This window comes from Aspergillus mulundensis (genome assembly GCF_003369625.1).
Source record: "Aspergillus mulundensis strain DSM 5745 chromosome Unknown scaffold_0, whole genome shotgun sequence".
NCBI classification, from domain to species: domain Eukaryota; kingdom Fungi; phylum Ascomycota; class Eurotiomycetes; order Eurotiales; family Aspergillaceae; genus Aspergillus; species Aspergillus mulundensis.
Window position 1 is genome coordinate 5130858 of NW_020797888.1, and position 13674 is coordinate 5144531.

At 28.5% G+C, this 13674-nt stretch overlaps 2 protein-coding genes across 2 annotated transcripts; one reads left to right on the forward strand and one right to left on the reverse strand.

Moving 5' to 3' along the window:
* Window positions 1-1302: 1302 nt before the first annotated feature.
* DSM5745_01414 (peroxiredoxin family protein) lies at window positions 1303-2092 on the forward strand (the record flags this gene model as incomplete). The annotated part of the gene is made up of 5 exons (XM_026743430.1): window positions 1303-1510; window positions 1579-1678; window positions 1746-1791; window positions 1844-2009; window positions 2064-2092. 5 exons carry the CDS (start codon window positions 1303-1305, stop codon window positions 2090-2092), a joined length of 549 nt encoding a protein of 182 aa, XP_026609275.1.
* Window positions 2093-2294: 202 nt separating this feature from the next.
* DSM5745_01415 (BolA family protein) lies at window positions 2295-2667 on the reverse strand (the record flags this gene model as incomplete). Its single annotated transcript, XM_026743431.1, has 2 exons — window positions 2295-2473; window positions 2568-2667. 2 exons carry the CDS (start codon window positions 2665-2667, stop codon window positions 2295-2297), a joined length of 279 nt encoding a protein of 92 aa, XP_026609276.1.
* Window positions 2668-13674: the final 11007 nt, after the last annotated feature.

The following is a 13674-nucleotide window of genomic DNA, read 5'->3' on the forward strand; positions in this document are numbered from 1 at the left end:
GCCACAACCGTGGTTTAAGATGAACCACTTTGGACCTTGGTATTTTCCCTGGATTCTCCCTGAATTCTTGCCCCGATCTGATTGTCTTCGTATTTTTAGATTTATCCTCCTCGACGGAGACGGCTCTCTACAATAGTGCTGGCTGCACCCTCGTACTAGCGGTCGGATACTACGACTCCTACGACTAAGGGGAACGCAGTACTCCAACGTTTGTCGCATCACCTGACTAGATAGAAGGAATTATTATTTAATTTTCCACTGCAGGGATATCAAAGACACCCGTCAATGCGCCTGCAGAGCAACATGCATTAAACCTTGATGGTGGAGGGGAGGCATGGAGGGGCCCAAGTTCAACGGCCTGATCGCCGGTCTTGATTTGATGCCGGCACTACTGCGGGCCTTCTCTCAGCTTTCACCGTACTTAGCGAGCCCTCTGTCAAAGACTCCAAGTATACTCCGGAGTAGAGTCCTCTTGAAAGGGGAAGCATGAGGCCGAAGCGAGTCACGAGCACGATGCTCCTTTCCCCTGGAGGCGACCCCGGGGCCCGCGGGTCGGTCAACAATCAACATTAGCTTTCGCCGATCTCTGCCATATCTCCGTCCCCGTTCGATAATGCAGAGCATGACCTCATCACAGCCCAAGGTGCATAAAACGCGACAAAGACCGCGAGCTCCGCGCAACATACTGATCGATTGACTGGGGAAAAGGACCCCGAGCCCAATAATTTAATCCTGATAGTGATGTTAGACGCTCAGACAACTCGAGTATGCAACCAACAAAGGCCTTCCTCTTGGCCTCGACGATATGTGCCGCTGTTTGAGAAGCACTGTTTCGGTGGGCATCATACTCCGTATGCCAATTTTCACCAGTGACCCAATAGATCAGGCACAGAAGCAGGCTTGTCGCCATGTGGCTTGTTTCGGGTCTCTGGAATCTGGATAGTACCACCTGGACACATCCGCTGGCTCGGCTGTCTATGGCAGCCATTATCCACTGCCCAGGTACAAGCTCCAGAGGCGAAAACGCCTCGTCAGCCCTCCAAGAACCCGTACTCCGAATTTCAGTATAAGATAGTTGTTCACCAGATCAGAAGAGGTCTTTGGACCTTTCGGAGTGAGCGCTCGGTTGCCGTGGGTAAATACTTGTAGTGTGTAACAAACAATGACGTGCCTAGCTTACTCAGGTCACCCTTCAACTACTGGACTCCTCGACCTCATCCAAACCACAACTCCCGGAAACCGTCGCTTTCAATAAACCTACCAATAGTAATAGTACCTTCTTCACCTTACAACCCAATCACCATGTTCGCCGCTCGCCGCCTTACCACAAGCGCTCCCCGCGTTTTCACCCAGAGAGCTCTCTTCCACAAAACCGCGCCAGCCTTCGTCCAGAAGGGCGACGCCATCCCCGATCTCGACGTTCTGGTCGAGGCCTCTCCCGGCAACAAGGTCAACCTCGCCAAGGAGCTGCAAGGCAAGGGTGTTATCATCGGTGTCCCCGCTGCTTTCAGTACGTGCTTCCAATTGGAACCGACAATTTATGCCTGCCAATTGCGAATCTAACTGCGCGTCTTACAGGCCCTGCTTGCTCTGCTACCCACATCCCTGGGTACATTTCCCACCCCAAGCTCAAAGAAGCTGGGCAGGTCTTTGTCGTCGCTGTCAATGATCCATTCGTGTATGTTAGGGCAATGTTCTTTCCAGCCGGGTTGGCAGTGAGCTTGGTTTATCTAACACCGATACAGGACCAAGGCCTGGGGTACATCCCTTGACCCCACTGGCAAGAGCGGCGTAAGAAGCTCATACACTGTTTGATTGGTTGCAACAATTGACATCTGCCTAGATTCGCTTCCTGGGCGATCCCACCGGAAAGTTCTCCGAGGCGCTGGATGTTACTTTCGACAGCACGACGATCTTTGGCAACCAGCGTAGCAAGCGCTATGCCCTTCTCGTTGAGAACGGCAAGGTCAAGGAGGCATTTGTTGAGCCTGACAACACGGGTGTCAATGGTATCTTTCTTCATCCCTATGTCTCTATTCTGGATCCATACTAATGAAGAACAGTCTCCGCCGCTGAGAAGGTGCTCGGCTAAACGAGAGTTATCTACACCTGCAAAACAATGTACAACGAACATTAGGTGCTAGGGCTGCGGAGCGTAAAATATTATCAAATAATCATAAGAAGATCTACTTAAAACCCCCTCCAACGCCTAATTGCGATCTTTTAAGGACACTAAAGCCCGGATGTATCAACATCGCCCCATACCTCGGCAAGCCCAGCTGTATAAACATGATCTAAGCAGACCCCTGCTGCTGCGCCCACTGCTCAGGTGTATAGCACTTGGGCGTCCACGCGTGAATAGCCGCAATCTCCGCCTTCAAAACCGAGTTCACCAACCGATGACGAGCAAGCATGGTCTTCTTATCGAACTGTGGCGAGACAATGACAGCCTGGAACGCTTGTCCGCAGCCTCCTACAGCCAAAACCCCCGTTAGCGCATTCCTTGTAGAAAACCCAGAGCACCCGTCCGGTGAAACCGAAGCCGAAGTGAAGCAGCAATGACGTACCCGATAAATCCTCAATCTCAACATGTTGCGCCTGCAGCTGCTCAACCAGCTTCCCCTTCAGCAGGTCGGGTGTCACAACGCCAGGAGCGGTATCGGCCATTGCAGCGTTCGTGGCGGCGAGCGAGCGCGCGGAAAGCGAGAAGGTTGCTTTTGCGGGGACGGGCGAGCGCAGGAGGTATCGGCAGCTTCTGCTCAGCAAGGTCGTTGTGCGGGAGTACATCAAGCGTTGGGTTGGGGGTGCCCGTGGAGCTATTTCAAGAAGAAGGGGTTCGAAGGAGAGTTTGCGTTCGTTTAGATATGGTGTTGAAGAGCTTTTGGGCGAGGGATTGGTTTGCGGAGTTAACGTTGCTGGGTATCGCCGCGGAGCAGAGAGGGAATGGATTGGTCAGCACTGGGTGGCTGTCACGTGATGGCTTACTATACTCCGTGTTGTGGTTCTTTGCACCACGAAGCCACGAACTTGAGATCCATCAAGGGGTTTTACTATCCTGGAAGTACCATGGAAGAAAGTGAAATAGGCTAGAAGGTGAGGTGACATGCCAACTGACACTCGACTGAATTTCTACTGTACAAGGTTCTCGTATCCAAGTTCCACTTCAAGACATGAATTGAATTGTCGGTATGCGTGCAAACACCAAGCCATCAACTCAGTCCAACATGAAGATGTCTCATACACATGCTGGATGCTATAATTACATGCTCAGAGCATGCCATACTGAATGTTTCAATCAATGAAACTTGATACTGAAGGATGCCACGTCGTCGTGTGAAATCGTGACCAAGGGAGCCCGACGTGGGTATCGTGCGAAAAACGAATTCTTCAACTATGATGGAGCCACTGAAAATACAGGAACCTCGGCTAATCTTGGAGAGCTAAGTTGAGGGTGCTTTTGTACATCCGGACTCAGTGATGCCGGAAGATGGCAGTATTCAACTCTGCATTCTTCAAATTTGATACATCCCAAGAACTTGGCAAGCGAGCAAAAAGCAAAATTACGGTACCTACACGCATTCCGCCTTTGCTCTCAGGTTGATTGCGCGAGGCCGGAACAAAGTGGAGGCCCGCGCACAATAAATTATAGGTCCCGGCTCCTAGTCACGTGAGCTTTATTAGGGATTATGTAAAATAGTAAAATTACTTAAAATTATTATAATTAGTTAAAAAAAAATATTATTACATAACCTTTTTTTACTACCTAAACTTACAGCGTTAGGGTTATTATAATTAATTAAAAAAAATATTATTATATAATTTTTTTTGCTATTAAGTTTTTATAATATTATTATTTATTATTCCTGGCCTTAATTTTTATATTTAAATATTATATAGCTTATATTTATAAAATTAAATATAATATTAATTACTTACTATATTAAATATAATTATTAATTTTTAATAATATAATTTTAGCATGTTATAAGCCGCAAGCCTGCTAAAACTTATATTAATTATAAAAATTAATAGGTACTTTAGGTTTATATAACTTTATTTATATATTATTATTATTAATATAACTTTAAAAAAGTAAAAAGCGCTTTGCTATAATTATTAATCTTTTTAATTTATTTACTTAATACCCCTCTTTATCAACGTCGGCCACCAACGGCACACCAATACTGCCGTCGGGCACCGCCCTAACACCCTTTTTCTTTATTCAACATAGCTAGCCTTTAATAATAATTAATAATATTATAAATCCATAAATCGCGTACCTATAATAATGGTAGCATGTTTTTAATATAACTAGTTAAGTAAATAACTTAATAACTTAATTAGGCACGCTAATTAAGATTAGGCCAGGAGGCGCTAACCAAGTAATTTTTAATATTTAAAAAGCCTAGTAAATCTCTTTCTTTTAATTTTTTATTATTAATTTTTATTTAATTTACTTTATTATTTACTTATTTATTTAGTTATTTTTTATTAAGATTGACCGAACTCCCAAGCTTTTAAAGATTATTTATATATTAGCCAGCTAGTAATTATTTTTTTTTTTAAAAAATCTTTTTTTTTTTAACTAACTAATAAATTTAGTAAACTTGCTTTCTTAATTCTCTTTTTTTATAACCTTTTTATTTTTTATTTATTTATTAAAAAGGATTATTAAACTCCCGAACTCCTGAAAGGTGTTTATATTTAGTGGTTAATTAATAGCCTTTCTCCTTTTTTTTAAAAAACCTTTTTATTTTATAACCGGCCAACGAACTTAATAATTTATTTTCTTGGTTTTTAATAACTTTTTTTTTAAATCTTAATACTTTAATAAAAACTTGTTGTCTTGGTCTCTTAATATAATATAAAGGGGGTTTAAACTAAATAAAATAATGTTTTAGTAATATTAGCCCATTAGTTAAAGGTCTTTTAACAGGTTAAATAATAGTTCACGAGAAAGTTTAACTAGGGAATAATATTTTTTATTAACTTTATAATACACCATATAGCTATATTATTTTTTATTTAGTATGCTTACCTTCTAGCGTGGGATATTAATAAGTTAATACTTTATTAAGCTATAAAAAACCTACTATTTCTTAGCTAAAGAATAGGAGATACATAAGTTAATAAATAAAAAGCTTAAAAAATTATTTATCCCACATTTTTAAATTTATTTTTATTAAAGTTAAAGTAACCTTTAGGTTATACGCGGGTAAACTTACTAATATATATTAATAATATTATTATTTTAAAACTAACCTCCGGCCCGGAACTAACTAGGCAGGAATAAACCTTTATAATTAATAACTATAATTTAATAGTTATATAATTACTTATAAATAAAGCTAGCTAGCTAACTAACTTTAATACTAGTAAATATTTTATATTAATTTTTGCCTTTACTATAAATATTCCTTTATTTTCCGGGCTATTTATAGGTTTATTTACTTTTTTAGTTATTACTTTTTAGCCTGGCTTATTTACCTTTTAATAAATTACTAGCTTATTTATATTTTTAACTAGACTTACTAGGTAATAGCTAAATACTTTAGTAGCTTATAAATTAGCTAGTTAATAAACTTAATTAATTACTAGCTATTATTTATAATATTATTTAAAATAAGTAATAGCAAAGCTAATTACTAAACCTAGGCATTTTATAAAGCTAATTATAAAACTTAGGCATTCCCTTATTTTACTAATCATAAAAAAAGGGGATAGTACTATTAATATTAATATTAATACTAATGCTAGCCCTTAAATTTATAACATAAATTTATAAATAAATCTAGATTTTTAATAATTTTTTAACCCCGGCCTATAATAGGCAAATTAGTAACCTTTTAACTCTGGCTTATAATAGGTAAATTAGTAACCTTTTAACTCCGGCCTATAACAGGTAAATTAGTAACCTTTTAACCCTAAACCTTTTAAACCTGGTTTTTAATAGGTAAATTAACTGCCTTTTAATCCCGGTTTTTAACAAAATAAAGACTTTAAATTAATTTTATAATAGGAATTAAATAGCTATCTAAAAATTATTAATAATAGGCAAGCTGCCTTTAAAAAATTTTTAAGAAAGGACTTTAAAAATTTTTAAAAAAATAATTAAACTAATAAAACACAGGAATTAAAAAACATATATAAATAAAATCTTAAAAATGTGTATAAAGTTTTAAGCCTAGTTTAATAATTAAAACCCTATTTTAAAAGGCTATATTTACAAGCGCCTTAAAGACAGGATCTGGAACTAAAACCACTAAATCCTTTTTACTAAAACTAGGAAGATATAAAAAGGGGGCGTGAACATAAAAAAGGTAAATTTATTTTACTAGCTAATAAACTAAAACTAGTCCCTTAAAAAAAAAAGCCTTAGCCTGCTAAAGCTATATTAAAAAAATACTATTAAAAAATAAAAAATATTAACTATTTTTAGCCTAATAAAGTTAATAATAGAAATTTATTAATAAAAAAGCGCGGGTTAAAAACCTTTTATAAAAATATATATATTTTTATAGACTATATTCTTAACATGGTAATTTTTAAAAAAGAAGTAGTTATTAAAGTTAATATTTATAATTATTTAAAAGGTGTTACTTTAAAATAATATATTATTAAGCTATTTTAAGTAAATAAATAAGAGCTATAAAATTTCCCCTTAAAATAAAAATAGGTTACTAAGCTTATTAAATAATTTAAGCTTTAACTAGTTAAGGTAATAACTTATTTTTAAAAAATAAGTTATGACTTTATAAACATCCAAGCCAGGAAAACCCCTTATTTATTTATATAAAAATTCCTAAAAAATATAAGATTAATAAATATTAATAATATATTTAATTAATTAACCCTAGTATAAAGTAAATTAAATAGCACGCTATGCTAAAAGATTAATAAACTAATATACTATATAATTATAGTAAATTTCCTAAAAATCCTTAACTTTAAATTTAGTGTTTGGAGAGACATTGTTAAAGCCTAAAATAATAAGTAAAAAAATAAGCTAAAACCTAAAAAACCCTGTTATAGTTTTTATTAAGCTAATTAATATTTTTAAAAAATATAACCCTAGCTATATATATAAGTATACTAGGCGTGACTAAATTATATTTAATTACTTTAATTACTTTAACCTTTGCCTTTACTACTATAAATAATACCTTAGCTACCGGCCTACTAATAAAAATTATAAAATATACTTATTTTTAACCAAGCTACTTAGAAATCTAAACATAAGTATTTAATAAAAAATAAAAATAATAAAAATAAAAATTAAAAAAATTATAATAATTAATACTAGTAGCAAGGACCTAGTAAATAACCTTAAAATTAGTATAAAACTTTTTTTACTTAAGCTATTTCCCCTTTTTTTTAATTATAAGTATACTATATTAATCTGTACTTAAGAGCTTTTTACGCCTAAGTTTTAAACTTTAATTTTTATGCTTTTTATACTAAAACACTACTACTTATAATAATAGCTTACGCTTTTTATACCAAGACCCTAACTTTATTATTTACTTACTATAGTAATTTAATAGCAGTACTTTTTTTATTAATAGCTTATTTTAAAAAGCTATTTAAGGATTAGTACTTAAAAAAATATACTAAAATAAAAAGCTTAAAAAACTTAAAAAACTTAAACTTCTTAAATACTAATAAAAACCATGCCATGCTAGCTAGTATAGTAATAACTACATGTTATAAATATAATAAAAAATTTAACTCTTAAAATATTTTATTTGCCTATTTTAAAATATATAAAGGGTAAAATTATTTAGCTACTTTACTAGTAAACACCAAAGTTTTACTTATTATAAAATTAAATATATTAGTTAAGCTTAATACACATAATTATTTATATTAATTATGGTAATACTTAATAGTCTTGTTAGGTATTAACTTAAAGGCAAAAATAAATAAGGTTTACCTAAATATTAAATACACTAAAACCTTAATTAATTACCAGGCTATATAAAATTTAGGCTTGTTTTTAAAATTAGTAAAGTATATATTAGTATTAGGCATTAATTTATTATATTAAGCTAATAAAGTTATATTTTTTAATACTTACTTACTAGGCTAAGTTAATAGCTAGTTAGTGCTTAGTAAAATCCTAATAACTACCTATATTATTAAAAACTTACTAACTAAGTTACTTATTAGTAATAACATGCTAGGTTTAAAAGGTTTTAAAATTAATTTTTAAACCTGGAAGGGGCAAGTGCATGCTTGTTAAAATTTAAAGTTTTTTTTTTAAATTTAAGTAAAACCTAATAAAGTATATTTAGTACCTATATACTTTACTAGTTATGTAACTTTATAATCTTATTATAAAAATTATTTACTAGTAGTAATAAAAAAGCTGCTTTCCCTTAATAAAAATTTTTTTTTAAATTAAGTAACTAACTAGGCTACACACTATTTACTTAGCTAATTAACTTTTTTTTTTTATAAATTAAGATTAAAAACTATTTTTTTTAAATTATTATTATTAGCCGCCGGATAAGACTAGGTTATTTTTTAAATATAAACTTTTTTATAATAATATAAATTAATAATAAAAATACTTATTTAATAAAATTTAATTTTATTACCTGGACTTTAGCTGCATAAGCTATTAATTTTTAAAAAAGTAAGTAATTCTAGCTTTTATATAAATTTTTAAAAAATTACTTGCTTACCAAGCTACTGCCTTTTAAGCTATCTTTATATTTATTTTTTTTTAAAAATAGCTAAAAACCTTTAAACCATTATTTTATAAAATAGGATCTTTGTTTATAAAATTCTAAAGGTTATAAAAAGAATTTCCCGCCTTATAAAAAATTATTATATTTAAAAAAACTTTTTAAATAAAAATATGGTATTTATTCCAAAGGACTAGTAAATAAGTATACTATTAATTAAAAAATAAAAATTATAAATACTAAAATTAAAGGTTTACCGCCTGGGTTAAAAAAATAAAAACCTAGTAAATAAAATATTTAATAAACTCCACGCTAATAGCAAGCTAAAGTAGGTAAAAAAGCATACTTTAAGTGCCTATTTTATTTTTATAATTTAAAAAAATATAATAAAAAATAATAAAACTATTTATAAAGGCCGCGTGGTTATAAATATTAAATACTTAAATACTATTTTAAAACCTAATTTATATCCTGTACCAGAGTAAACCAAGATCCTAAATATACTTAAAAAAAGTATTTTATTTTAGTTATTAATATAAAAGCCTATTTTTATTAATGGCTAGTGTAGCTAAATTACCACTATTATTTAGTGGTTATAAGCTACTAAGGTTAAGAATATTTTAATATTACTATTATAAAATATATTAATTTTATTACCTTTATCTAATAATAGATAAATTTTTTTTTACTAAATTTAGGGATTTTTATTAGTGCTATATAAATAATATTATTATTATATTAAAAATACTAAATAAATACCTAATTTACCTATACTAGGTATTTTAGCAACTACAAGACCTAAACCTTAGTTTAAACCTAAAAAAAAGTTTTCTTGCTTATCCAAGTGTTTAGTTACTTAAATAGCACGTAAATACTTTAGGACTTATAATAAATAAAGAAAAAATTATAGCTATATAGTGTTTTTAATTCCTTAATACTTTTTATTAACTAAAAATATATTTTAATATAACTAGGTATTTACACCATTATATTTCTTAATATGTTTTTATAATCACGCCTTTGCAGGAGCATAAAGTATAACTTTTAAAAGGTTTTTTTTTTACAGGACATTCTTAGAAATAGTAGGTGGTTAAGACCTTAGTTTTTAACCCCATGTTTTTAAAAATTAAAGTTTACTAGAAACTTTAGGCCGAATTTGCCTGTTTTAAATTTTTTATATATTATAATTTATTTAAATATTTTTATATTAATTTAAACACCATTGTAAACAAATATAAAGTAATAATATATTATATTAAAAACTTATTTATATACATAAACCTTACTAAGCCTTTACCAAGGTTAATTATTAAGCTAATTTTATTTTTTAATTAGGGCTTAACACTGGTAAAGTTTAATTATTAGCTAATAAAAATTAAGACTTTATGCCTAATCTAGGTAATAAAAAAAATATATTACCTTATAAAATTTACTTTATATTACTTACTTATAATTATTTATTTTAACCACTTTATAATAACTAAAATATTTAAAAAAATATTACTTTAATTACAAGCTACTAAAGGCCTAAATTTCTACTTAATTTATGTATTATAGTATTTATAATAATTTAATTTACTTATATATTACCAGCCTGGAAAAACTAACTTAGTTACTAATACCCTTTTTTAATTACCAAGAAATAGTGCGGAGGTAATAATAAAAAATCTTAACTTAAATATATTAATAAAATATTTATTTTTAAATGCTACTTTAGTTTAACTAAAATACTTAAAGGTTTATATTAATCCTAACTTTATGCGTAAAATTTACTATAAATATAAAAATAACTTTTATTACACAAGTATTATCGCGGTCCTGTGCAAAGTAAAAAGTAAGAAGTTATTTTATTTAATTTTTTACTAAATAGTTAAAAAACTTTTTTATTTATAAAAAAATAATAAAAAGCTTTAGCTAGTTATTCCCCGCGGGCTACTTAAAAATATTTTTATAATTATTTATAATTAACAAGGCCACGCTGGTTTAAAAACTTATATATTAAAGTTATAGGGCTTGGCCATATATAAAGGCATAATAAAATTATAAAAATATATTATATTTTACCCCTGCAAGTTATTAACTATTTTATATTATAAGCCTTATAAATTCTTAAATCCTATTGCTATATTTAACGCTTTTTATAAAACTTTAATTATAAACTTTATAATTAATTTGCTAATAATAAATAAAGAACATAATTAAATCCTAATATTAATTAATAAGTTTTTAAAATAAATTAGCCTAATCCCAGGCTACTCTTAGTAAAAAGCCAAAAATTAAGGCATAATACTAATATAATTTATATAATTAAAAAACTAGGGGATTTTATAAAAAATTATTTTAAATTAAAATTTAAAGTTTATTTTAAATCTTTAGCGCGTAATTTTTAAAATCCTTAGTATTTAATAATTATATAGCATGGTATATTATTTATAAATTAATAGCTAGTTTAAAAAGGTAATTTAAATAGTAAAAACTATATTTTATTACTAGCTAGTATTACACCCTAAGCTATAAACTACTTAGGAATCCCTTTTATTTTTAACACAGGCCGCGCTAAATAGTTTAAAAAAATTTTTTATTAATTATAGCCCCTATAAATTACTATATAACCACCCTTTTTATTAAAAATAAAACCTATTAAAATAACTTAGTAATTACTTTTTTATAATATAGCAAGACGCTTATAAAGCTTTATTATTTACTATAATTTAAATAAAAAAATATTATAATTATAAATATTAGCTAATATTTTTTATTATAAATAATAAAGTACTATTATATTTTTACAAGGGATATAATATCCCTGTAAATAAGTAAATATTAAAAAAACTTAGCTAATAGTTTACTAATTTTTTTTATATTATATACTAAGTAGGCTAATTAACTTATAAGTTAGATTTTCCTAAAAAATAGTAAATTTATCTTATTATCTTTATATAAATACTAAAATATTTTAAAAAAGACTTTTTTAGATAATAGCTAGCAAAGCCAGGCGTAATAATTAATAAAGGCTTTTTAATAAATAAAAATTATTATAAAATTAAAAGAATTATTAGCAGGAAAATAGTATGTACTAGGTATAAATAAATACTAGTAATAAAGTACCTAGTCCGCTAGACAGGCTATAGGGTGGAAAATAACTAGTAATTATTAAAATTAAAGCTTAAAGGCGCGAAAAACTTAGTAAAAGAATATAATAAAACTTACCTAAAGTAGTTTATAGCATTTATTTTAATATTTATTATATTTATTTTTATATTACATGATTATTTTTATTATTAATTTACTTAATTTTTTATGCCTTATTTTAATACTATGTCTTTTTACCACGCCCTTTATATTTCTATTTTTTATTAAATTTTACCTTTTTTAAAGCGCGAGGTCCACAAGCTAATATTTTTTATTTTAGCTTTTTTACTTTAATTTATGTTTTCTATTCTTTAGCAAACCTTACTTTAGTAATTTATGTTTTTTATGTTTAAGTAAACCTTACTTTAGTAACCAGGATTTCTTTTTTTAATTTTTTTAAGCAAAATCTTTTTTATTTTTTTAACTTATTTACTTTCCTTACTTTTATAAGCAAGAACTATAATACCTTTTTTTTAACCAAAGCCCGCTTATCCTTACCTTATCTCCTTTATTATTTTATCTTATTTTTTAAGCAAGCCCTCCTGCGAGCCTTAGTTTAAGAATCAAGATCTTTTTTCTTTTTTCTTTAAGTAAACCTTAGTTTAGGAACAAATATCTTTCTTTTTTTTTTTATTTCCCTTTTATAATATAACTTATTAGGGCTTAATTCTCCCGGTGCTCCTTTTTTTTTCCTAAGTTTTACTAACCATAAAAGAACTTAAAGTAATCCGGAAATAGGATTACGTAAATATTATTAATAGAAAGAATAAAAAATAGGAAAGGAATAAAAAAAGCTGCGTAAAATACTACTAAAAGTAATATAATTACTATAATTATTTCTTAATATATTAAATATATAATAATAATAGTAATAACTATAACCGCCCGTGGACGCGCGTAGTAAATAATAAAATAAATTTAAATAATTTAAAGGTAGGGAAAAAGCTTGTAATTATACTAAATAAATAAATTAAAAATTTTAAAATTTATAGCTTTTTTTTAAAGGGGACGCAAGTTTTAAACCTTAGCATATTTTTTATAATCTATATAATAAATAAATTATTTAGGCATAAAAAATACCTATATAATTTTAATTTTAATAAAGATTTTAAAGTAAAAAAAGTACTTATTAACCTAATTATATAAATTTACACACACAGGGAGTACTAGTTCCCTGTATATTATAAATAAATAGTTTTATATAATAAAAACCTAGTATTTACTAAAGTATAAAAATTAAAAAATATAGTTTTACTAGGTATATTAAACTTAAATTTTATATTTAGCTTTATTACTAGGCTAAGATTACACCTTATTAAAATTATTAAAGTAAATAACTTTTAATTATTATTTTTAATTATTACTATAAATTACTATATTTTAAATATTTTTATTTATATTATTCCCCCAGGGAAAGGCCTAGTAATATAAATAATAAAAAAAATAAATTATAATAAGTTTACTTAGGCAGCAGGAGGGAGCTATTTATATTTATTATTTTTTAATAATTTTATTACTTATAACTTTTATTAAATAATAAACTAAGATTTACTAAATTTATTATTAAAAACATATTTTTTACTGGTGCTTAAGGGCCTTAATATAATAAAAATAAGGGCTTATTAACTTTAAGCCTTGGTAAACTAGGACCTCCTAGTAATAAAAACTAAAAAAATAAAAAAATATTAAAAATTAAAACTAATAATAAAAGGCGCCCTAATATTACGCATAAATAAAAATTTAAAGTTAAAATTAATTAACTAGTTTAAGCTAACTATAACAAAGTTAAAGAATAACACTAATATAAAGAACTTTAATAACTTTAATAAAAAAAAAAACTTTAACAAGGACT